This window comes from Bos mutus, chromosome 9 (assembly GCF_027580195.1).
Source record: "Bos mutus isolate GX-2022 chromosome 9, NWIPB_WYAK_1.1, whole genome shotgun sequence".
In the NCBI taxonomy this organism is placed as follows: Eukaryota; Metazoa; Chordata; class Mammalia; order Artiodactyla; family Bovidae; genus Bos; species Bos mutus.
Window position 1 is genome coordinate 80,561,232 of NC_091625.1, and position 25,926 is coordinate 80,587,157.

The 25,926-nt window shown below is 40.1% G+C and overlaps 1 protein-coding gene across 3 annotated transcripts in view; it reads left to right on the forward strand.

Annotated features, from left to right (window-relative positions):
- The window catches only part of AIG1 (androgen induced 1), a 272,128-nt gene that overhangs the window by 103,198 nt on the left and 143,004 nt on the right, over positions 1-25,926 (forward strand). For all 3 annotated transcript variants that reach the window (XM_070376791.1, XM_070376786.1, XM_070376785.1), the window contains one exon: positions 8,584-8,685. In XM_070376791.1, the coding sequence (XP_070232892.1) occupies positions 8,584-8,685 (102 nt within the window). The remainder of the gene's footprint in view (positions 1-8,583; positions 8,686-25,926) is intronic.

Genomic DNA, 25,926 nt, shown 5'->3' on the forward strand with positions numbered 1-25,926 from the left:
GGAGAAGACTCTTGAGAGTCCCTTGGACTGCAAGGAGATCCAACCAGTCCATTCTGAAGATTGGCCCTGGGATTTCTTTGGAGGGAATGATGCTAAAGCTGAAACTCCAATACTTTGGCCACCTGATGCAAAGAGCTGACTTCATTTGAAAAGACCCTGATGCTGGGTAAGATTGAGGGCAGGAGGAGAAGGGGACGACGGAGGATGAGATGGTTGGATGGCATCACTGGCTTGATGGACGTGGGTTGGGTGGACTCCAGGAGTTGGTGATGGACAGCGAGGCCTGGTGTGCTGTGGTTCATGGGGTCTCAAAGAGTCAGACACGACTGAGCAACTGAACTGAACTGAACTGATAAAGGGCACTTTCTGTACCCTATCCCTTCATAGAAGGTATGGACCCTCTGTGGGCCAGGCCTTTCAGGTTCAAGACCCACTCCACAGATTTGCATGGGCCTAAGGCCACTGTCATCCGTCTCTGTGGCCATAGTTCACGGAACGCTCAGATTTTAGTGTTGCCATTTGCCTCTGGGGCAGGCTCAGTTTCTGTGTTTGCTACTGTTCAGGTTTTTCCTGTTCTTTTTTTGTCTGCATGGGTTTTTCGGCTCCTAGTGATTTCCCTTCCTTTCTTGTCTGCTCAGCAATATATTTGAAAGTATATTTGTCATAATTTATTTAGGACCTAGCGTTTCACAGCAGAAAGGTTTCTCGGTGTATCTAGTCCTCTAGACTGCAGAGAGCTAAACCCCCACTGTCTACACCAAAGGCAGTTTTTCCTTTTACTGCTTATAATGCGACTTTCAGTTTTATGTGGTTTTAATTTTTATATTTTATTTCTTTCAATAATTCTATCTATTCGGTTTTATCCTCTTGCTCTAACATCTCTTCTTTATAAAGTCCCAATTTTTCCTCTTTAACTGCTTTTTTTAAACAGAATTATTTGATCATAAATTAATGAATACATTTTCTGGTTTGCATTGTTCAGGTGCCCTCTCCCATTTTGCTCATATTCAGCTTTATCTCTGTCCTTTTTATTGTGCTATCTATGAATATGTTTCATGCTTTTCTTTTTTTTTAATGATTACTCATCCGTAAATCTGTTTGTCCTTCCTGTCTAGCTTTTTATGAAAAGCTAGAACTGGAGACAGGCTAGGAACTTACAAAGGGCAGCTTGAATTTCTGTTTCCCACCACTGCTGTCCCCTGGAAAATGGCTTCTTTCTGGGCCAGAGTCATTTCTCTCTCCTTGACGCATATTGCTCCCAGTCCTGCTGCGTGGTTGGTTATAGGAAGCTTGGTCTTCATCAGGTGAGCAGGAGCACTCCCTTCAGGCTGGTTATCACAGATCCTGTCTTGTTTACCTCCCATGACCACATCCTGCTTCTTGCAGAGATACCATACTGGCCCACTTCCACACTGAACATCATCACCTCTGACCCCTGAACATTCCCCAGGGCTCCCATGCACCTCAGACCTCCGGTTCCCAGCAAAGGTCACTGCATGTCTCTTACAGTGGGCCACCTGTAGGATCTCTCTGTTCTGCTCACTGGACCACAGAGCCCTCTGATCTTGTTTCTTACGTCAGAGTCTCTTCCTGGCCCAGTTCAAGTTTCCTAACACTTGGCAGCCTGTTGAGTAGAGTGATGTTTGGATTAGGGACGTTTCCTTCTCCCGTTGGTCTCTTTGTTTCTCATTCCTCTTATTCTTGGTTGATTTCAAGAAAGAGAGCCTTTAGTCTTCCATCTTAATTTTGAAGTTCAGGGAAAGATCATTTCAAGATAATAGAAGGACTTAAACAGGTAAAGAGGAGCTAATGGATAGAAGATCTGAGAAGAGATGGGCTAGAAGAAAAACCTTGGAAAGAAAGGCTTATCTCCTTACAGACAGGAGGGCAAAAATTGTGGATAACATAGAAAAATTTTAGGTCAGTAAGAATATTGAAGGAGTAAAAGGGTATTTGCTTCTCTGGAAGATGTGGTCTGATACATACAAGCAGCAACCCACTTTTATTCATTATTCAACAATTTTTTTTTACACCACTAACATGTTAGGTACCAGGCAGGGGGAAACAGCAGTGAGCATGACAAAGAAGTTCCTGTTTCCTAAGACTTCACTTTCTCATAAAAGATCCAGACAGTGAACAATTGAACACCAGCAAAAGGAGCTTATTTTCTATCAGGGTCTCTGACAGAAAATAATGCACCAGTGGTGAGGCTTCCATGTAGAGGTGGTGGCTTACCTCAGGCTGATGGAACAGAGAATCCAGCCACATGAAAACAAGGAAAGAACATTCCTGGTGTAGAGTGGAAAATGCTACAGCTCTGAGGCAGGAAAACTCATAAAGAATTTTAGGAACAATCAAATTGCCAGTTGGCTTAGGGAGCAAGAAAGAATATGGTATAAATGAAGGTTGGAAATCAAGGCAGGCATCAACTCATAGATTTTGTAGGAGTTGGGTTTTTTTATTCTCACATTTATTACTCAGAAAAGATAGTTAAGGCCTGTGTGCTGTGTTGTGCTAAGTTGCTTCAGTCGTGTCCAACTCTGTGACCCCATAGACTGCAGCCTGCTGGCCTCCTCTGTCCATGGGATTCTCTAGGAAGAATACTGGAGTGGGTTGCCATGTCTTCCTTCAGAGGATCTTCCCAGCCCAGGGATCCAACCACATCTCTTGTATCTCCTGCCTTGGCAGGTGGATTCTTTACCACTGGCACCACCTGGGAAGCCTATTAGTTAAGGCCTAAGTGTGGATAAATATGGAGAAATGATAAATTCTATCAGAAAGATGGAAGCCATGAAAAAGGTATAACATCAACATGTGCTTTACAAACTCTAAATGGAGATTCTGGTTTTAAAGTAATTTGAGCAGAATAAAATATATATATAAAATATATATATATATATATAAGGTAACTCACAATCTCATCATTACAGTAGAGGAATTCTTTATCACACTTCTTTGAATCAGTACTAGTAACACATTGTACACTGAAACAAAAGATGCTGCACCATTTCAGAGTGCTTATACTTCACTGTGCATTGCTGAAGTTAAAGGTATGGCTGAGGGAAGTCAGGCAAAAAGAGAGCACCCAGGATCTCCTAGATGTGTGAAGTAGGAAGACAAGAGCCATTTCAAAATGAGACATTCACTCACTGCTTGGAGGCCATCAGGGATAAAGCCAGCTATCATCCGGAACACACAATTTACTCCCAGGCTATGTGTGTTTGCAAAGAGAAATCACAACTGGAAACATGTCTAGATATTACCGCTCAGCAAGAGTATGACCTTGGAAAGAATCGATAGGAAAGAAAATCATGAAAAGGAAATCTAGAAGCAGAGTTGCTGCTGCTGCTGCTCAGTCGCTCAGTCGTGTCCGATTCTTGTAACCCCATGGACTGTAACCTGCCAGGCTCCTCTCTCCATGGGATTTCCCAGGCAAGAATACTGGAGTGGGTTGGCATTTCCTTCTCCAGGGATCTTCCCAACCCAGAGATCAAACCCTCATCTCCTGCTTGGCAGGCAGATTCTTCACCACCTCGGAAGTCCCAGAAGCACAGCAGTTGAGCCCAAAAGAGAATCTAAATGTTTTCCAATCAGTAAAAGGTCAAGTCTTAGTATTAATAGATTAGTTTTAAGGGGGAAAGCAATTTCATAGGCTCATGTCATGTTGAAGCTGAAGACTTAAAGATGCATTCATTTAGTTCCTCCCTCCCTTCTTTAATGGTGGATAATTGAGATCGTGATAAAAGGCCTTTTTGAACCAATCTACAGATCAGTGGTCATGTATGGATGTGAGAGTTGGACTATAAAGAAAGCTGAGTGCCGAAGAATTGATGCTTTTGAATTGTGGTGTTGAAGACTCTTGAGAGTCCCCTGGACTGCAAGGACATCCAACCAGTCCATCCTAAAGGAGATCAGTCCTGGATGTTCATTGGAAGGACTGATGCTGAAGCTGAAACTCCAATACTTTGGCCACCCGATGTGAAGAGCTGACTCATGTGAAAAGACCCTGCTGCTGGGAAAGATTGAGGGCAGGAGGAGAAGGGGATGACAGAGGATGAGATGGTTGGATGGCATCACCGAGTCAATGGACATGGGTTTGGGTGAACTCCGGGAGTTGGTGATGGACAGGGAGGCCTAGTGTGCTGCAGTTCAGAGTCAGTCATGACTGAGCGACTGAACTGAACTGAACAGATCAGTGACTTTTTCTCATCCTTCAGGGCAAATGTCTTGGCAACTTGCTTTGCATTCTAATTGGTGTTACTAAACTCTAATCAGCTTTAGTTGATCACCGGTCAGTAAAGCTTCTTCATAGACGTGAACTAAAACATTTGCTTCAGCTTCTGTTGGACTCCGTATGAGAAATTCCTTCTAAAAAGAGAGCGTGAATCCAGTTTTCTTTTGTGTTGGTTTCTAATCCTTCTGAGGGGTTCAAATGAGGTCTCAGGAACCACTGTAACACAAGTATTTTGTCTGGGAACCTGGAAGGGCTGGACAGCGACTGTGGTGCTCCCCCTGTCAGTCCAAGTACAGTGTTCTGGTCCTGGCAGCACAGTGCCAGCAGGTGTGTGCTGAGGAAGAGCTGGCCACCGGGCCTGGCTGGGGAAGAAGCTTCACAGCCGTAGGACATTTCAGAATCACTTCGCCTGTCCAAGAGAACCTATTTTTGTTCGTATCCATGCCCTGCTAGTAGAGTTCAAGCTTATTTTGGGTTTGCTGATGACCATACCATCAGGAGGATGTCAGTGCAGGAAGCCAAGAAGCTACCATCTGTGCTGTGTTTTTAATCTCAAGAATTATTTAGAAGGCTGATTACTCAGTTAGCTGTACCTCTTGACCTTCTAGTGTTACACTAAGGAAGGGGACTAACCCTTTCCTAAAAGTCACTTTGTTTTTAATAACCCATATAATTCCCTCCAGGTATGGTGGGGGTCAGAGGATTGGCCGAATTGCATGATTAAATATTGACCCCACAGTGCTTTCTATGTGATAGGGACACCGCAAATGATCGTTCCTGGTGACGGAAAGGAGCTCTCCACAGTGGTGTGCTGGCCAACATTAACAGCTGGCTCTCTAAAGATAAGCTATCTGATGTGTAGCATTTGCTAATTTCCATAGTAGAATATTAAGAGCAACTTTTTAAGTTCAGACTTTAGATGAAATAGAGAAATTCTACAAAAGGCACAAATGACTATAACTAAAGAAAAAATTAGAAAAGCAGAAAAATCTGTATCTGTTAAAGAAATTTAATTCACAATTAAATCTTCTCACAAGAAAACTTACAAGCCCAGATGATGCCACTGGGAAAGTATATCAAATAGGTATGGAAGAAATAATACCAATCTCGCACAAAGTCCTTCACAAAGTAAAGGAGGGAACACTTTTCCACTTTATTTTTTGAGGCCAGGATTATCCTGTAACCAAAATTTAAAAAATGACATTATGAGAAATTAAAAAAAAACTAGAGATCGATATACTTTATGAATAAAGATGGACGAAATAGCAGCAAGTCAAATCCAGTAATGTATAAAAATGATCATACATGATGACCAGGAATTAAAGATTGATTTAACATTAAGAATCGATTGCTATCATCCATCATATTAACAGAATAAAAGAGAAAAAAAATATGGTCACCTGAAAATATGCAGCAAAGTTATCTGAAAAAATTCATCACTCATTCATTACATGCATAAATTAGGAATAGAAGAGATTTTCCTCAACTTGATAAAAGACATCTAAGCAATACCTGCAGTTAATATCAAGCTGAAATGCTGAAAAACTGAACACTTTCCCTAAGTAGAGAAGAAGGCAAAGATGCTCAGTCTTCATCACTTCTAGTCAACATTGTACAATAAGAAAAGAAAAAGAAGTAAAATGGCATACAAATTGTAAAGAAAGAAGAAAAAACTGTCATTTGCAGATCATGTTCATATAAAAACTGAAAGTAACTTATGACATAATTACTCAAATTACTAAGTGAATTTTGAATACACACAGGATACCATGTCAATATACAAAAATCATTTGTATAGAATAGAGAAATTTGAATAGGGAATTCTTAATATGCCACCAACAAAGAATGTAAAAAAGAAGTTTAAAGCTATCTACAATAGCAGAAAAAACATGAAATGCTTAGTGATAGATAAAACAAAATATGTGCAAGAGCTGTATACCCAGAATGATAAGCAGTGAGAAATTAAAAATCTGAATAAATGGAGACATAGTTGTGCTCATAGAAGACTCATTACAGTTAAGATGTCATCATTTCTCTTCATATTGAATATATTGATTCAGTACAGTTCTAGTCAGAATTTGAGGACAATGTTTTTATATGAATTCACAAGCTGAGATTCTGAAAAATTAAGTGAAAAAGCAAAGGACTTAAAATAGCCAAAACAATTTTGGAAAAGAAGAGTAGAAAGCAAATGGAAATCTAAGGAATCTAAGATGGCCCCCAAATTCTGCTCCCTTCTACACAGGCCTGTACAGTCCCCTCCCCTTGCGTGTGGGAGGGGCCCTGTGACAGTGATGGGATGTCACTGTCTTGATTAAAGTACCTTATGTGGCAAAAGTAAAGAGGTTTCCACCTATGACTCCATCCAGGATTTGAAATGGTTTTGTACGGATGGTATGGATCGCCCGGGCAGTTGTCAAACTTTGGTTCTCACCCTACAGAAACAAATACCTCTAACCATCTCTCTGGTCAAGAGTACACACATTTATTGCACAGTCTTACCTCCAGGGTCAGACTCAAGAAAGAGACCCACACAGGCCCTGAGGCATACTCGTGCCTATTCAGGCAGGAAATTCCAGGGTCATGGCTTCCCAGGATGTGGTTTAGCAAAGGAGGGGCTTGCAGGCTCTGGGTAGACCAGCCATGTGGACCTGGGATTGCCTCACTCCACGGGGAGAGAGGAAGGTTCCAGGTGGCTGGAGCAGACCCTTGCAAAGCAGAACATCTCAAACTTTGATGTGCACAGGAGTGACCTCAGGATCTTATCAAAATCCACGATCAAAACCTATCAGGCTGGGACCTGGCATTCTGCTAAAAAGCTCTCAGGTGGCATGGGTGCTGCTGATCCAGGGGCCACGCTTTGAGTAACAAAGCTATAAAGCATGGCACCCACCCAGATCTGAGGACAGGGAACCCTGATATTCAGTACACATGAAGTTACTGGTGGAGTGAACAAACCCAAATTGTGGATAATTCTAAAATTGTTTGTTGTACTTGGAAAGCTCCTGATGATAATTAGCATTAAGCTAATAATACATGGGTTTTTTTTCTTTTTTCTTTTTGTGCATTTATCCACTGAATAAACACAGTTGCCCCAAAAGCAAGATAAATAACTGTCTTAATCTGGTATTAAACTACGTGTGTTATCTACAATTACTATTGTAATTATCATTCAGTGTGTTTTATGAAACAGTAAATGTTCATAACATCCTGGATTTTAAGGGTGAACTTTTTCAAGCTAAGATTATCCATGTGATAACTGATGTACTTGGAAATAAACTTTGGAACCCTTCTGGTTTATAACCTTGAGCTATAAACAGCAGGAGTTTTATACAAAGTGGCAATAAAATAGATATTATTAATAAAATGTCAGGGCATGGATGCCTTATGAGAAATGAGTTAAAATTGTTCCTACTTAATATTCATGCTGCATTTTATCATTCTGTAGTATTTATTATTTTGAGACATAACTCTGAAGAGACTTTGAGACCTCCCTCTGAGATGGTTCATTCTCTTTTCTATGCTACATTTAAAGACTATTTACAAAAGCATTCACTTAAAAAAAAATTCTATGGTGAAAGTTAAGACCTTGGGCCGTTTGTTTCTTTATTTTATCTAAGCTTCTTCTCTCTCCATTAGTTTGAGGAAAGGTAAAATAATCAATTGAGTGCACTTTTGATGATGAGGTTGCTGATGGGTCAAAATAAACCCCTGGCATCAAGATGAATTTATGAGCTATTCCAAGAGAATTAGGAATCTTCCTTTCCTCTCCGTACACTCTGCTTCTCAGTGCCACTAAAGCCCCTGCTTTAAGCTATATAAATTAATACATTTGCTGGAAATGTGACTTTAGGACATTTTATAGCAGTGATTTCAATGCTGTTAGTGGTGAAATAGAAACTTGAGAATGTGAAGATTAATTTAAACCACATGATGGGTTCAAGGAAAATACACTACAGCTTCTTGAATGTGTTCTAATGTACAATGGGGAATGGGATCCAAAAAACCACCAATGAACTTTTAAACCCTCTTGAGGGGAATCAAACCAACACAATTAGCCCTGGAAGGGAGCTGTTCCAGATGACAGACAGACCATCTCTCTGTCTCGCTCACAAACAGCCCTGTGCCTGAGAACATAGTTGGGAAATCAAGGAGAGAGGAAGAACCCCAACAGTTACCACTAATGGGATGAAGTTAGAATGATCTTTCCAGTTATTAGCTGGCTTACTGATTTATCTTTCATTGTAAATTAAAGTTTTGTTGGGTTCTTTGAACAGTAGAAAACCAACCAATTGTATGCTGTGGACAGTTGGTGCCTTTGAAATAAAAGGATTTCTTTTCCCTTCCAGTTCGTTGTAGCGGTGTTCTGGATCATTTATGCCTATGACAGAGAGATGATTTACCCGAAATTGCTTGATAATTTTATCCCAGGGTGGCTGAATCACGGAATGGTAAGTGAACAAAAACAAATGATTTCTTTTTATTTAAAAAAAAAATCTACTGAAGAGCTGTTTTCTAATTCAAGCTGTCCATAAAATCTAGCTAAGTAGCTGTGAAATGGAAATTATAATGAGACTGTAGTTAGAGAAGAAAATTGAATGTAAATTTAAAAAATGTTTTCTCATGACACTGAGTCACTATTAAAACTGTAGAAACTGAATCCATGGTTTATGAGAGGTGTCAGTTGTGTTAGTTATAATACAGTTGGCTCATTCCAGGATGGATTTAATTTCTGTACCATTCAAAGGCTTGTCCGCTATTGGAGATGGAGGATTGATTCCCACCTGCACCACTATGGATACCCCATAGTCCATGGAATTCTCCAGGCCAGGCTACTGGAGTGGGTAGCCTTTCCCTCCTCCAGGGGATCTTCCCAACCCAGGGCTCGAACCCAGGTCTCCCACATTGCAGGTGGATTCTTTACCAGCTGAGCCACAAGGGAAGCCCAAGAATACTGGAGTGGGTAGCCTATCCCTTCCCCAGTGGATCTTCCCAATGCAGGAATCAAACCAGGGTCACCCACACTGCAGGCAATTCTTTACCAACTGAGCTATCAGGGAAGCCCATGCCTCCTCCACATCACATCAGTGAGATTGTGTTGAAAGTAGCTAATGTACTTGGAGAATTTCCCCCTGGAGGAGTGGCAGGCTGTTACTTTCCCTGGGAGGGCTGCTACAGACATTGGAGGTGTCTTGTTGGGTTCCGTTCATCCCAGGTTTTTGCCTATGGCTGTGACGTCTTTTCCTTCTTCACGGTCTAATTGTTTTGAACACTTTAGACTTGATATTACCTTCACAAGTTTCAAATAAAATACTTCATGCAGTTTGCACATCACTTGACAAAATTTGAGGATATATTTTCTGCAGAGGAATTTTGTGTTGTCTTCCCTATCCAGCTCTGGAATTGAGTGCTGTTTCATTTATTAACATAAGAAGCTCACATTTCTTGGTTGCATCAGTTTTTAGAATATGTCCCTGGGTGCTCCTAGTGAAAAGGGCAACCCATGGCAGAAATTATAGGGGAATGAAGAACTGGAAATCATGTGTCTGAGGTTCAAAATAAGTGTTTCCCTCCCCCCGCCAGTTTTGGTATATTTTAAGAAAACTGGTGTGTAGTAACGAACAAACATTATTGTACTGTGGAGCGAGCGTTGATCAAATCTTTTGTAAGCCAACTCCTCAAAAGTAGCACATCTCAGAGAACTGGAATTTTCCTTGAGTCCAATTCGAGCCACACTGTAGAAGGATTAACATGGCACCTCAGGTCTATTTAAAAACAAATTAACCAGTTTGAGCTTCTTGTCAATTGAATGTAAGCATCTCCAGAGCCTGACATGGTTGCTCTTCCTCTCTCTAACATGTCTCTTTTCTTAAATATGGAAATACTCTCATAACTCCCAAGTCTTTGCAATCCTCTGCCTGCAATGCCCTTCCCATTCTTCACTGGGAATCTCCTGCTCATGTGCTCATGTTGCGTGTATACTGTTTTCTTTATGGAGCCTTTGCCCACTCTCACAAGCCAAGTTCACTATGCTATTAGCTGTGCTTGCCTGGCACTTTTATATCTCCATAGTACATGTCTGTATCCCCCACAAATATGTTATATGGTTACTGCAAAATGGTAGCCTTTGAATCCTGAGTCTTTGCCCAGCCACCTGACATATAGGAGGACCAGTACATATTCATTAGATTGACGACTAATTCAGTACAGCCAGTGCCCACAATTCTTTGCCAGTAAATATTAATAGCTACTATTTTTTGAGAACCTACTGTGTGCCAGGCTATATAATTTAATCTCCATAGTGGTTCTATGAACAAGAAGTTATCCCTTTTACAGAAGAAGAAACTGAAGCTTAGAAAGTTTCTGACACCGGAAGGGCTTTGGAAGTATAATAGAGTCCTGGGCAATTTGGCCTGTTGTCTACATCCCTAAACTATAGTGATACCTTCTAGCCAGAGAATAAATCACAGTCTTTGCAGATCCTGGTGCTGCTTAATGTTTGGAGTGAATGGTTTGTTCAATATGTATGCAGTTATTAGAACTTCAGCTGGACACTTCTAATTTTCCCTTGACTCACCTTAACGGGTTAAAATTCTGACTCTTGGAGGAAATACTACTTAGAAATGCAAGGAGGATTTGAGTGACACAAATATTTAGTAAAGAGAAAAGATAAATTAATGAACATGTCAAATCCTCTTGACATAAGCTCAGTAGATTTCTTCTCAATGAATTTTGTCTCAGAAAAGTCATGATCATTTCTTGGCTTTTTTTCTTGTTCCAATTCATGGTTCAAGAATTGCTAACAGAGAAGTTACATCTGGTGGCTAAGGAATATTTTGTAATATTAAACAATTTATATTACTCTAAATATATATAGATGAAACTGTAAATACAACATACATAAAACATGATGCTGATTCTTTGGATTGGCAGTTAAAATATGAACATTAAATACTGGAATAATGAATAATTTAATTCATGATTATTATAAAAATGTATAATACAATTTATGAAACATCAAAAAATTAAGTCAGCATTTTCAGCTTTGTTTAAATTGTATTTAATTAATTATAGTTTGTATTTGCCTTTAATTTTAATAGCTACTTTTGAATATCTAATTATAAAAATATGAAAATAATTCATTACAATTTTTACATTTATTTGATGTTCATATTTTGATGAAAACATTCAAATTATATACACTTTAGTTACAATTATATTCTATTTTTAATTGATGTTTTTGTTAATACTGTCAGTAGAGCTCAACTTTTGTGAGAATTTCCATTATAAAAAGAAGGGTGTGGCAACCCACTCCAGTAGTCTTGCCTGGAGACTCCTATGGACAGAGGATGGCAGGCTACAGTCCATGGGGTCACAGAGAGTTGGACGCGACTAAAGTGACTTAGCACACATGCACAAATTTGCTGAAATAAAAGCAAGACAATAAAACTGGGAGTATTTGCATTGTACTGAATATTTATATTTGTAATTATTAAGTTTTACTACTCAACCATATTTTTAAATTTTGTTTTACAAAAATATATCTAATAACGTTGAAGGATAGAATATATTTTGTTTAATACTTTCTAAGTTTAATTTGTAGCTTTCACGTATTTCTGCAAATGGCTTACAGCCCTCCAGGCCTGTTTGCTATTATTGCCTGCTTAGGTTGTTACAAGAATTCCAAGAGAGAATGTACTGTGTTCTTACATATAGAATCAGATTCATTGTTCGAAGGATCTCAACATCATTTCTAGGGATCCAGAGTGCTGTACCACAGAACTGAGATGCAGTGTATAAGTCTATCATGGCACTATTTCAGGAGAATCAAGTCAGTCTTGAATTTACAGCATTCAAATAGGCATAAGAGAACACTTACAGGGTCTGAAATTCACAGGGGTTTCAATTTTGATTTTCACTGAAGTTGCCAGAAGTTAGACGTGATTAGAACTAAAGGAAAATATTCTGTCTCTTTTTTTCCATTGTCTTTCTGTTTGCTCTCAGCAATCCTAGAATTTATTTGCAGAAGAGAAGAGGAAATGGCTGATGGGAAGGGTAATATACCCTTGCTGTGCAAACACTAGGTTGTCTCCAGGCCCATTTAAATAGCAGTATATGCACACACACATGCACACCACGCAAAGAATTTTAATTTATTACAACGAAAAATACAAGCATATAACGTATGGCTCTTTCAAATAGAGTCAGCTCAGTATCCAAAATCAAAAATGTTTCTGTCCTTGCAACCCTATTTCCCTTTGTATTCCCAGCAATTCAAACAGCCTATTAGACCTTCACTTAGTGTCGATGATAAAAAAGATGCTTGTGTATTTGCTTTTGAAACTTAGAAGAATGTCAAGTTTACAATTATTTCTTTCTATCACCTTTTATTCTCAGTCCACTGATAATCAGACAAAGAGAAAACAGAAGTGATATCAGCAAATGAATCAGAGTTTCCAAAATGTAATGTTGTGGTAGGATCTTCATGGCTGCCACATATGGAGGCTGATAGAGTCAGACTCGACTGGGCGACTTCACTTTCACTTTTCACTTTCATGCATTGGAGAAGGAAATGACAACACATTCCAGGGTTCTTGCCTGGAGAATCCCAGGGATGGGGGAGCCTGGTGAGAGGCCGTCTATGGGGTCGCATAGAGTCGGACACGACTGACGCGACTTAGCAGCAGCAGCAGCAGCAGCTAGCATTTATTGAAAACTTTCCACATGCAAAGCACCCTGGTAGGCACTGTGTAGTTACCAGACAAGAACAACACGTGCAATTTTAAAGGATGGGAAAGGCATGTTTGAAGTGGATGAAGGTATTTATTAATAAGAAAACGATTTCCCAGACCAACAGAGCGTCCCCAGTAGGTTGTATTCACTTACCCTAGGAGAAGCACTGTTGCGATTCTGGCTTATTTCTTGGATGCAAAAATAGAACCGTGAACCTTTCTCTTTTGCTGAGAATAATTTTAAAGTATTGTCAATGGAGTAAATATACATTAAAAGCAATAAATAAATATTTAAACTCTAGAAAGATTGCAGACTCTCAGAGATGCTATAATAGGAAAAAGCAACAATAAGACAGTCTCCTAGCTTATGGAAGACCTAATGAATGTTTATAAAGTGCTTTGAGAATGTCAAGCACTGCAAAAGTTTAGGATATTATTATTATCCCACAGATCTTTAAGCAGACATGACCTGGATGCTCTTATCATCACAGCGGGAGTTATTCATTCCCTATATAATTTATCAGGAGACAGAAAATAAGTCCCACCTCTCCTCATGCTTGATTTGTCAGTCGTTCTTGTTATATGTAACTGATCCTCAAGAGAACCTTAATTTAGGCAAATGTTTATTCTTTTCAATATAATTTTGACATTTGGTAATTACTAAAGTTCTTGTACATCTGTCTTTCCCAGAAGAGAAGGCATTAAATACTGCTTGGATGATCATTGGTGTTGTAGAAACTCAGATTTGATGTTCTTCTTTTTGGTAAATAATAAAGCTTATGGAAATTTTCCATTTCTGGGATACAAGGATTATGCATTTCATTGCCCATAGAGTCTGCCACACTGACATTGTATATTTCGTAAAATAAGCTGTTGATTGAAAGAATACCTTCTTTTTCATATAAAAAAGAACAGACCTTTCTCAATTTTCCCAATATATTCTAAAGTAACTAGAAGATATCTGGAAATTTTCAAAAATAAAAGTGAGACTGAAGCACAGGTTAGAAATTTCTTGGGAACCTCTTTCTAAGGCTCCCAGTGGACCTCCCAAAGAAAACAAAGACCCCTAAGAGCAAGGAGAGGTACAGAATTACTAAATTCTGTTTTTGTGTGTAAGCTTTTTTCATAACCAATGTTACTGATTTTAGCTTTTTCCACTGTGAATTTCATTTGTGATCATTAGTTCTGCCAGGCCACTGGGCTTGGGGTATCAGATGTTGTCAGTCCAAATTTTGGCTTGAAGATTTGATTATTCCATCTCTTTAAATCAGTAATGGATTTTAAGATATTTAATTTTAGCTTTTATCATTATTTTTATTATTTATCATTTCAAACAGAAATATTGTAAATTGAGAAGAATATATTCTTTTAAATGATATTTGAGACATTTAAACAAGTTTGTAAGGTAGAGAGACAGAGGTTTTTCTGGTTTCATGTATGAGGAACTTGGGATTTGCAACTCAATCATAACAAGTAAAAAGCTGAACAGATTGAGAAATCATCGACTCTTCTGGGATCCCTGTGAGAGTGGAGAACATAGACCATGCTGCTGCCCCAAGGTTAGTGAGACCAACCATCAGATACAAAGAATAGCAAATAAACTGGAGCAGAGTCTCCTGAGTGGAAACCACCATAGGAACCAGTACCGTGGGAGGGAAACCTGAACTCTAGTTGATAGATTGCTGGAGGCTCAGTGAGGATAACCTGGGAGTGAAAAAATCCAGGGTGGCCTGGGTATAGAGAGGTTCCCACAGTATTTTGAGATGTACCTGCAGGAGCTCAACCAGATTCCCACAGTAAATTTCAGAGAAACATTCCTTCATGCTTCCAGCAGATGGAAAAGAAAAGGAACTATTGTGAGAGACACCGGAACACTCAGCTCTTGACAAAGCCTGACCTCAAGAGAAACTAGTTAGCCAGAGCCTAACCTGCTGGGGTTGGAGAAGGCAATGGCAACCACTCCAGTATTCTTGCCTGGAAAACCCCATGGACGGAGGAGCCTGGTAGGCTGCAGTCCATGGGGTTGCTAAGAGTCAGACATGACTGAGCAACTTCACTTTCACTTTTCACTTTCATGCATTGGAGAAGGAAATGGCAACCCACTCCAGTGTTCTTGCCTGGAGAATCCCAGGCATGGGGGAGCATGGTGGGCTGCTGTCTATGGGGTCATGCAGAGTCGGACACGACTGAAACGACTTAGCAGCAGCAGCAGCAACCTGCTGGGGTATCATCAGAACCTAACTGACCTGAGAGGAGGGACATAACCAACTCCAGCTGGCTCTAGCCTTTCTGTCCTGCCTACGGTAAGGAGGGGAGAAGCCTGAGAAACACTTGGGAAGTTCATGATCCAGAAGCACAGTCTCACTGAAAGATTGAAGTGTTCTATAGTCCTAATCATATGGCTGTAGAACATTTCTCCTCCCCTGACACCTCACCACCATATTACTAAAGGCCTTTAATAGCAGTTCCTTTTATTCAGTACATCATGTCCACCTATCAGGAAAAAAAAAAAAAATCACAAGGCATACCAAAAGACAACAAGCACAATTAGAGACAGAGCAAGGATCAGAGCCAGACATGGTAAGGATATTGGGATCATCAGACTGAGAATTTAGAACAACTACGATGGGTCTTCCCTGGTGATCCAGTGAATTCTACACTCCAAAGGCAGGGGGCCCAGGTTCAATCTCTAGTCAGGGAACTATATCCCGCATGCTGTAACTAAGAGTTCGTGTGCCCAGCTCAAGATCCCCTATGCTGCAATGAAGCTTGAAGATTCCATATGCCACAACTAAGAGTTCGCATGCCCGACTAAAGATCCCATATGCTTCAATGAAGCTTGGAGATCCCAGGTGCCACAACGAAAACCTAGCACAGCCGAATAAATATTTTAAAATAAATAAGCAACTATGATTAATATGCTAAGGATTCTAATGGATAAAGTAGGCATCATGCAAGAACAGATGGGCAGTATAAACTGAGAGATGAAAATCCTCAGAAAGAGCCAAGAAGAAGTGCTAGCAATAAAAACACTGTAACAGAAATGAAGAATGCTTTTGATGGGCTTATTAGTAGACTAGACACAGCTGAGGAAAGAACCTATGACCTAGAAGACGTATCAATAGAATCCTCAGAAACCAAAAAGTAAAGAGAACAAAGACTGAAAAAACAGATATCCAAGGACTGTGGGATAATGACTAAAGGTATAACAGATGCATGATGGGATTACCAAAAGGAGAAGAAAGAGAAAGAAACAGAAGAAATATGATGAAGAATTTCCCTCAAATTAAATTCAGACCTTAAACCACAAATCCAGGAAGCTCAGCGAACACTAAGCAGGATAAATGCCAAAAAAGCTATGCCTAGGAGTATCATTGTTAAACTACAGAAAATCAAAGATAAAGAAAAAAAAAATCCTGAAAGAAGCAAGAAAGAAGTGGAAAGGAGGAGACAGAGGCTAGGATGAGGAAGGGGCAGAATAGGGAGAAGAGAAAAGAAAGGAGGGACCATTGTGACTGAGAAGAGAGATGGCTACAGAAAGGGGGGCCATGGAGTAAGGAGATGAGAGAGAGGAAGACGAGGGGAAAGAGGGTTAAAAATACCCTAGGGTAAAGAAGGCACGATGGCAAGGCCAAATCACATGGCTTTTTATACCATGTCTCCTTCATAGCTTCTGAATTTCAGGATTAATTTTTCTCTCTGTAGTACCTGGCATAGCCCTTGGCATAGTATAGGTACCCAGTAATCATCTGATGAATCAATAGATGTTTGTAGTCTGAGCTGGCCTCTATTCTGTTCACACAGATAGAACACACCAGACACCCTTCTTGACTTAGAATGCTCTCCCTTGGAGATCTGCTTGACTCACTTCTTTGCCTCCCTCAAATCTTTGCTCAGTCTCGCTTTCTCAGTAAGACTTACTCTGAGCAGCCTATTAGGCATTGCAATTTCCCCCAACCCCCCGGAACCCCCTTACCTTGCTGTCTATTCCCCTCATGGCATTAAATGTCCTTGACATATTATATGGCTTTGTTATTTGTTGTATTTATGGCTTATTGTCTATCTCTCTCTGCTAGAATGTAATTTCCATAAAGGCAGGGATCTTTGTTTCAGGGACTGATTTATCCCAGGCCCCTAGAACAGTGCCTGATTTGTTGCATAAATGAATCAACTTTATCAATATTCTATGTCCATGCTTTCTCTTGTTCTCTTTTATCCCACTCTTTTTCTTTTCCCTTCCATAATTGTTGACAGAGAGTATGATTCCAAACCATTTACTTTATTCCTAACTTGTATTTCACTTCACTTTTCAAACTCATTTTCACTGCAGCCAAATCTTATGTTCATGGCCTGCTGTCCCCCCGAGGGTCTTCTTGGTTGTACATATATTGTTCTTCCTGCCTGAAATAGCCAGAATTGATGTCTGAAGAACACATCATGGGTCTTTGGAACATTTAAGAGCAATAGGCCAGATAAATAATAGCTTGGATCAAATGTATTGAAAAGCTCTTCAGTATATTGATTATTTTATCTGGGTACTGGTTATTTTTTCTCTAGGGTAATAGTCAGACAATGCTTTTTAAAGCAACTTCCTGCCATCACAAATTCCTTTGTAAAACTGATTTTCCATGCAAGGGTAGAGTTCAAGGCTAATATTACTTGGCTTACACCCTACTCTTTTCCTTGCAACATTTAATAGATGAGCAGGCCCAGCAGTAGTGTGAGTTCATCAAAAGGTCTATAAATTATATTCAGATATTTTGGGGTCAGCAAAACCCAACGTGTGGTTTACTCAAGTGTTTTTACCCCTAATCCTTAAATCCATAGATATTTCAAAGTAAACTTCATTCATGTGTTTCCCATTCATTTGCCCTTAGCGCTTCATAGTTGGGGGAGGGGTGGAGACAGGCGGAAAGGTATTGTCCTAGGAACTGGCTTCCTTCTTCACTACCACAGACAGATCATTCATTAGCCACAGACCTAACTCCTTGGCAGAAGTCCATCCCTATATCCTTTCCAGTTCCCTTTTAATTGAAGCTCCAACCTCAGCAAGCATCAGTGATGGCTGCCAAAGAAAGTGAAGTGGAAAAAAGCTGCATTTTCTATCACAGAGGCACAGAATTCCAGAATCTTAGCCTTGGGAAGTGACTGTAAAGATCATCTGGTCCATACTGCATGTGATATTTAAATCACTTGAACAATATCCTGGCAGATTCAGGCTCTGCTTGAGCATCTCTGGTGATGAAACTTTAACAGTGGACCAAGACCCTGGGGTCTTTAGCTTAGGAAAAACTCTCATAAGGTACTCAGTTCTTTTTAAGTACCCATCTGCCCAGTCCCTTCATCCATTATTTAAGATCAAAACAGCAGTCCTGTCTGTTCTCCTCATGTTCCCTTTCATGAGGATGTCACTGTCCCTCATGACTTCAGTCTGTGCCCTACATGGATTGTTCCCAAGTCTGTACTTCTTGGTCCAACTTCTCATTGGGAATGACACTCTGCATTTGACATCACGACCTTGAGAAAAACATATAAATATGTTAAACCATATAAATATGTTGAAACAACCTCATGTAACCCCTCCTCTAAATCTTGTAATGCATCTTACGTTGCCTTCTCAACGATGGCCAGATACATCTAAAATTCCTCTTTCTACCACACCCACCACACTAGGTTGGCAAGCCATGTCATCCGTACCTTCAAAGTAGCTGCCTATCTGCTCCAGCCTTCTCACCTCCACCATCCTTCTTTAGATCAGGGCGTCATCATCAAATCACTGAATGGAGGCATCGAGCTCAGTTCATCTCTCTGCCTCCCCACTGTCTCCTCCCCACATCTCTCTCCATATTGTTAATTTTCTAGGAGAACTGAGGTTCTGCAGCCCTCTTTATACATTTCCTTCTCAGACATCACCTATGAGTCAAGTGGTCCAGAGGCTCCTCGGCATCCGAGTGGGTCTTCTGACTGCACGCGTAACACTTGTTCCTACACCTGTGGTTTCTTTCATCACATTGTGTGATTACTGTTCACTCACTTGTTACTCCTCCAATGAGCTATGAGGCCAAAAAGGACGGCAACTTTTAAATTTCATCCTCTCCTCCAAAATCTAGCATAGGCTCTGAGGTGAAGGGCACACTCAGTAACCAATGTTTATTGAGGTACACAAGCCCTTTATCACACTGTCTTCCGTGACCAGGCTTCCGCTCGTCTACATTTGTTTTGACAATTTTATATGAGTTGCAAGTGCTTGCTTGTGAGTCCTTGTTTATTAGTGTTGTCCATGCTTCCATTAACTTTTTTGGCAGTTTCACTGCTGTTGTTGTTGTGTAGTCCCTAAGTCGGGTCCCACCATTTTGCAGCCCCATGGATTGTAACCCGCCAGGCTCCTCTGTCCATGGGATTCCCAGGCAGGAACTCGAGTAGGTTGCCATTTCCTCTTCCAGGGGATCTTCCTGACCCAGGGATCAAACCTGCATCAGCAGGCGGGTTCTTTTCCACTGAGCCACCTGGGAAGCCCAGTTTCACTGTATACTCTACACTAAAACTTCCACATCGTTCTTACCTGACTGCTATGTGCTTAAGCTAAGATTTAAAGTTATTATTGTTAAATGCAGTGTGACTATAGGATAGGGGAGGCTACAGGGCTAAGAACTTGAGGATCATTGAACGGACATACTGGGAGTTAATAAAAATGATGGAATCTTTGTTCTGAGTTGCAGTGCCTAAGTCTGTGCCATTGCATTGAAGCTGCCTTGGAGACAACACTGAGTAAAGTCAGTAACAAAGCAATTGATTTGCCAGAGCAGTAAATTGTAGCCACATTGTAACTGTGCTTGGAAAGGATGGTTGATTTCCTAAGGTCAAGACAGGTATTTAAATGAAACTGCCATACCTGTGGCAGAACGAAAGAGCAAGCCTCAGTAACTTACTGAAAATGGTGTCCACTTGTCCAGGCTAACCACTGGTGAGTGGACTAGCTAGGGGTAGAATGCTGAGCTGCCCGACCCCATGGCACTTCCTGGCCCCAGAGCCTCTCCCCATGGAGCGTCAACAACAAGTTAAAGAGATGTCTTTCAACATGCATTGTCATTATAACTCACAAACATATTTCATCAAGACACTGGTAAACATATCTGGCATTTTAAATTATTTTCCTTTTCATCTGAGCAAGAGTGATTTTTTTCCCCATTGTTCTGCCATATCCATATTCAGAGAAGAAGCTTGTAATTAATGATCTAATTAAAGTATGTTTTAACCCAAGTGCAAAGATTAGCCCTGATTGGTGGAAATGTTTCCTTTTAATGCAAACTTTTTCATCCTTATCAAATACATTAATTCATGTGACCTGGTAATGGATCCAATTATCTTATATGTCCAAGTCCTGCTGTTCACATTGCCACTATCTATATATGTGGGGTGAAAAGATTGATAAACATGCCTTTTATCAATCTTTATAAGTTCCTTTTATCAGCATTCCTTTTATCAATTCCTTTTATCAACTCTGAATATTCATTGGAAGGACTGATGCTGCAGCTGAAGCTCCAATAGTTTTGCCACCTGATGTGAGATGGCTGGATGGCATCACTGACTCAAAATGTCTGTTGAAATGTCAGTGATTGATTCGGTGATGCCATCTAACCATCTCATCCTCTGTTACTCCCTTCTCCTCCTGCCCTCAGTCTTTCCCAGAATCAGGGTCTTTCCAATGAGTTGGCTCTTCGCATCAGGTGGCCAAAGTATTGGAGCTTCAGCTTAGCATCAGTCCTTCCAGTGAATATTCAGAGTTGATTTCCTTTAGGATTGACTGGTTTGACCTTGCAGTAAAAGGGACTCTCAAGCGTCTTCTCCAATACCACAGTTTGAAAGCATCAGTTCTTCAGCACTCAGCCTTCCCTATGGTTCAAGTCTCACATCCATACACAGCTACTGGAAAAAACACAGCTTTGACTATGCAGACCTTTCTCTGTAAAGTGTTGCCACAGTGTAGTGTACATAATTTAAGAGGCTAGTGAGAATAGAATTCTCTGCTTAACAGTCTGTCTATATTTCTCTGTTGAGTTCCACTAGTAGGGAATGTTTAACTTATTGTGGGAATTCATAAGATGGTAGCGGAAGGAAAGAGCCCCAGTGCCTACCACACAGTAGGCCAAACAAATGCAAATCCTCTAAAATAGGATGGAGGATAAAGAAGGTGTGGTACATATATGTAATGGAATATTACTCAGCCATGAAGAGGAACAAAATTTGGTCATTTGTAGTGATGTGAATGAATCTAGAGCCTATCATACAGAGTGAAGTAAGTTGGAAAGATATTCTTTATTAATGCATATATATGGAATCTAGAAAAATGGTGAACCTGTTTTCAGGGCAAGAAAGGAGATGCAGAAGTAGAGAACAGACTTGCGGACATAGTGGGGAAAGGAGAGGGTGGGACAGATTGAGAGAGCAGCATTGACATATATACACTGCCATGTGTGAAATAGACGGCTGGTAGGAAGTTCCGTATAACACAGGGGGCTCAGCTTGCTGCTCTCTGATGACCTTGAGGGGAAGGATGGGGGGTGTGTTGAGGGAGTAGCCATTCCCTTCTCCAGGATATCTTCCTGATACAGGGATTGAACCTGGGTCTCCTGCATTGCAGGCAGATTCTTGATGGGTGAGCCACAAGGGAAATCCAGTGGAATGGGAGGAAGGCTCAAAAGGGAGGGGACATATGTATACATTTAGCTGATTCACCTTGTTGTACAGCAGAAGCTAACATAACATTGTAAAGCAATTATACTCCAATTAAAAAATAAAATAGGATGGGATAAGATAAAATATTAAAATGAAAATATTCTTTAGCTAATGATTTTAATTCATTATCAAATACTAAGTAATAAGTTAGTGTCAAGCTCTATCTAAAGCATCCAGGGAAAGTGCCTGGGTGGAAATCTTGTATTTATAGCAACACAGAATTTGTGTATACTCCTAACCTAAAAAGTTAATGATATGTCTTAATAGCTCCTACAAAACATAAAATATTTATCTTTGGACATAGACTTCAGGTCTTCTTTCTTTATTTTAAAGCATGTGCCCTCTGTTGCACTTCTTGAAAAGAACTTTGCTGAAACTCAGAATGTGACTGCTAATATTCACACATATGGCAAATATGAACTCATCAGACCACAGCTATTTTGCTGCATTCCACGGTGTCTCATTTATTTGTTTAATTTGCAGCTATAGCAACTAGATTCCACCACTTTAGGCTCTCACACAGACCTCCAGTCTGATCAGCTTGGTCAAAGTTTGGCACTCAGCACTGTACTCAATTGAAGACATATGCACAGACTCACTTACCACATTTTTTAACCCGGTTTTCACACTGGGTAATGTGTAATCTTTGCATAAAAATATGAAAAGCCACCGTCTGCACAGATAGTAGGCAATTAAAAGATGCTGCGACCTTCTTTTCTGTAACATTTCAAATCTTAAAGTTTTCTTGGCATGCTCTTCTGAAGCCCATCTGACTGTGAAGCAGGCTGCCTCTCCACAGAAGGCTCACTCCAGCAATGACTAATGGATTGACCTGGTGCCACGCTAGTGTAGCTCCACGCATGCTGCTCTGCACAAGACAAGCATTTGGAAATGACCTTGAAACGAAGTTTTGCCAAGTTAGTGAAATATGGGCCTTCAAGGAGTGCCCATTTCACCAGCCATTGCCAATGCAGTCTTCACTGCATTGTCAAAACCTGGCCTTTTCATTTGGTATTGGTTTACCATGAGTGTTTAAGGAATAATACTCCCTCTTGATTTTATTAGTTGCAGTTTGTAACAGGTTGGAAAAATTAGGTAATGTTGAGAATCAGCTTCCCACTATTGTTTCTCTTAGGTGTTTTTTTTTTTTCCCTTTCAAACACTTGCTGAAGGAAAGGAGATGCTCAAAAGGTCCAACTGTAAGTGGGGAGATGGGAGCTTAAAATGGAGGGTAACCTGCAAACAAGGGTGAAGATGCAGGTGGTGGATAGAGAAAAGACAGTAGGAAGAAGTAACTGTGTGCTTGAAAAATGCCCAGTTGATAGGATTTCATTTCATTGGGATTTAGACTCCAGGCGGGGAGTGTTTCTCTGATCTCAGTACACATCCATATAGTAATCTGTTGTAGTTGTTTGAAAATGTTCCTTGATGTTGACATCAGTTGTTACTATATGGCTTCCATTTTACTGAATTATCTGTTTATCTTAGTGCCCAGTGTCTCTAGATGGCGCTTCTCATGCTGGTGCAGTTGGCTGACATTTCAGGTCTGGATAATGAAGCTGTGCTTTCACCTTATTTGGAAGTCAGTGATCAAGCTGCTGTACTGGTACAACTTGGAAAGGTCCCCTTCAGCTTCTCCTCTTGTGACTTCACTTCAGCAAGGAACAGTTATGACAGTCAAAAGGCAGGGCAGTCAAGATGGGCTATTGGAAGGGCATTGGGAAGCAAGTCATTTCTCTTAATGCATTGTTAATTAATTCTCTTAATTCTTCATGACTTCTCTGAAGCTAGCTCTCAGACTTTTATGCAAAATCAGATTCTACACTTCTATTAAAAAAAAGAAAAAAGACTATCAATTCAACTCCTTTAGAATGCTCTAAGGAAACTGTAAAAAACCTCTGGCCAGTCTCATTTTTAAAATGCTGCTAATCCTCACTAAGTAATCCTGGGAAACATACATCTATAAGATCAGGGCAACATACTGTCAACAGCAACTTCCCAGAACATTCCTTCTTACTTCATCTGGGATTTTTCAATAAGTAATTTGATATTTCTGCAAGTGTAAACTGGAATCACTAAAATGAAGGCATTTTTTCCTTATAAGCTCAAACCTTCCAGACTCATCATTTTGTACAGTTACATAAGTAAGCCATGCAACTGAGCTAAAAGTAAATTATAAAATATAACAGTTGCAACATATCCAACTAATGTTAAAACCAGAAATATATTTGCAAAACAGTTTTTGCATGATTTCAGTTTATATTGAAATCATGTTTGGTGATTTTTCATTAGATTTTGCTTAGTGTCATATGCTAAATTATTTGCTTGTGAATTTTTTTTTTCTCCCCAGTTGCCTGTATTTGGAAAGTTTGCTTGAAAAGTTCTGGCATAGGAAACTTAGAAAGATTCCATTATCTTATCCTGTTTTCTTTATCTGTCTGTATTTAGGATAGTTTGCTTTAAATTGCAGCTACTACACTTTTTTTTTTTCACTTTTAAAAGTTTAAAATAAAGGACATCATTTTCCAATAGCCCTAACCCCTATGCTGTCTCATATTAACATGACTGATTTTTAATGTGCTTCCTAAAACATCTCTCAACTTCTTACATAAAGTAGGGATGACAAAAATGAATAAAGGACTGAAGGAGGAATGATAAAAGGAGAGGGAAGTGCAGCAGGGAGCATCAAATGTAAGGAACACTGTGACTTGTGGCATTCAGCATCGTAGATCGCAGACCACAGGGACAGAGAGCCAGAATTAAAAAGAGAAGGTCAAGGCCAAAGAGCTTTTGACCCCTAAGAAATCTTGTGTCCTTTTTGTCTTGCTGAATTCAGCACGTAGCTCTGCTGTTCTCCTCCTGATAATATTTTTCATTTATCTTTTCAGTAAACATTTTAGATCTGAGGAAGTAGGAGCTTATCATCATTCAATATAGTCAGACAATACCTTCACCTTTAAGCTATATTCACAATCTCACCATCCTATTTTTTTAGCATCAAATGAGATTATTTATGTGTATGTGAATAGAATATAATGCATTTTCTTATCAAAAATGTATTGATTTATTCTGCATTCTCTCATAGCTCCCTTCAGTTGAACAGGGGCATTTTCTCCAAAGGTAGGGATTTTCATAACCTTTATTCTAATGTGATGGCACTTTGTCCTCTTTGTGTTCATTGCACAAAGAAAAAAAATGAACACTTTGTGCTCATTGCAAAATTTCTCTCAAATAGTTTTGGTGTACCTTCATGTATATTTATACTAGGATACACAGTGGAAAGAACTATGATCCTGTGTTGGTCAGGGTTCTTCAGAGACACAGAGTCAATAGGATGTATGTATGTAATAAGGAGGACTTCTCTGTAGCTCAGTGGTAAAGAATCCACCTACAATGCAGGAGACGTACGTTCAATCTCTGGGTCAGAAAGACCCCCTGGAGAAGGAAATGGCAACCCTTTCCAGTATTCTTACCTGGGAAATCCTATGGACAGATGAGCCTGGTGGGCTATAATCCATGGGGTCGCAAAAGAGTCGGACACAACTTGGCAACTAAAATAACAACAACAGTGTAATAAGGAATTGGCTCACGTAACTTTGGAGGGTGAGGAGTCCCAAGATCTGAGGTCACCAAGCTGGAAACCCAGGAGAGCCAGTCATTTATTAATCATTTCAGTCCAAATCCAGAGGCCTGAGAACCCGAAAAGCAGATGGTGTAGGTTCTAGTCCAAGTCTGAGTCCAAAGGCAGGAGAAGACCAAGGGCCCAGCCAGAAGACAGATGGGCAGAGGCACAGATTTTCCCCTATTCAGCCTTTGATTCTGTGTATGTGCGCATGCTCGGTTGCATCCACCTCTTTGCAACCCCACGGACTGCAGCCTGCCAGGCCGTTTGGGCCTTCAGTGGATTTGGATGAGGCCCACCCCCACTGGGGAGGGCAATCTGCTTTACTCAGCCTTCTGGTGTTAATTTCATCCAGAAATATCCTCCAGACACAGAAGAATGTTTAACTAAATACCTGAACACCCCGTGATCCAGTCAAGTTGACCCATAATTAACCATTACAGATTCCCACTGAGAATTCCTCTTTCCCTTTAGAAACTGCTCCATGTATAGAGGTCTGAATAATGCTTCCTTCTTTCCATGTCATCAAAATTGCATTAAAGTTGGTCAACCAGGTTGGCTCAGATCTCAGGCTCAGAGACCAACCAGTCATTGCTGATTGA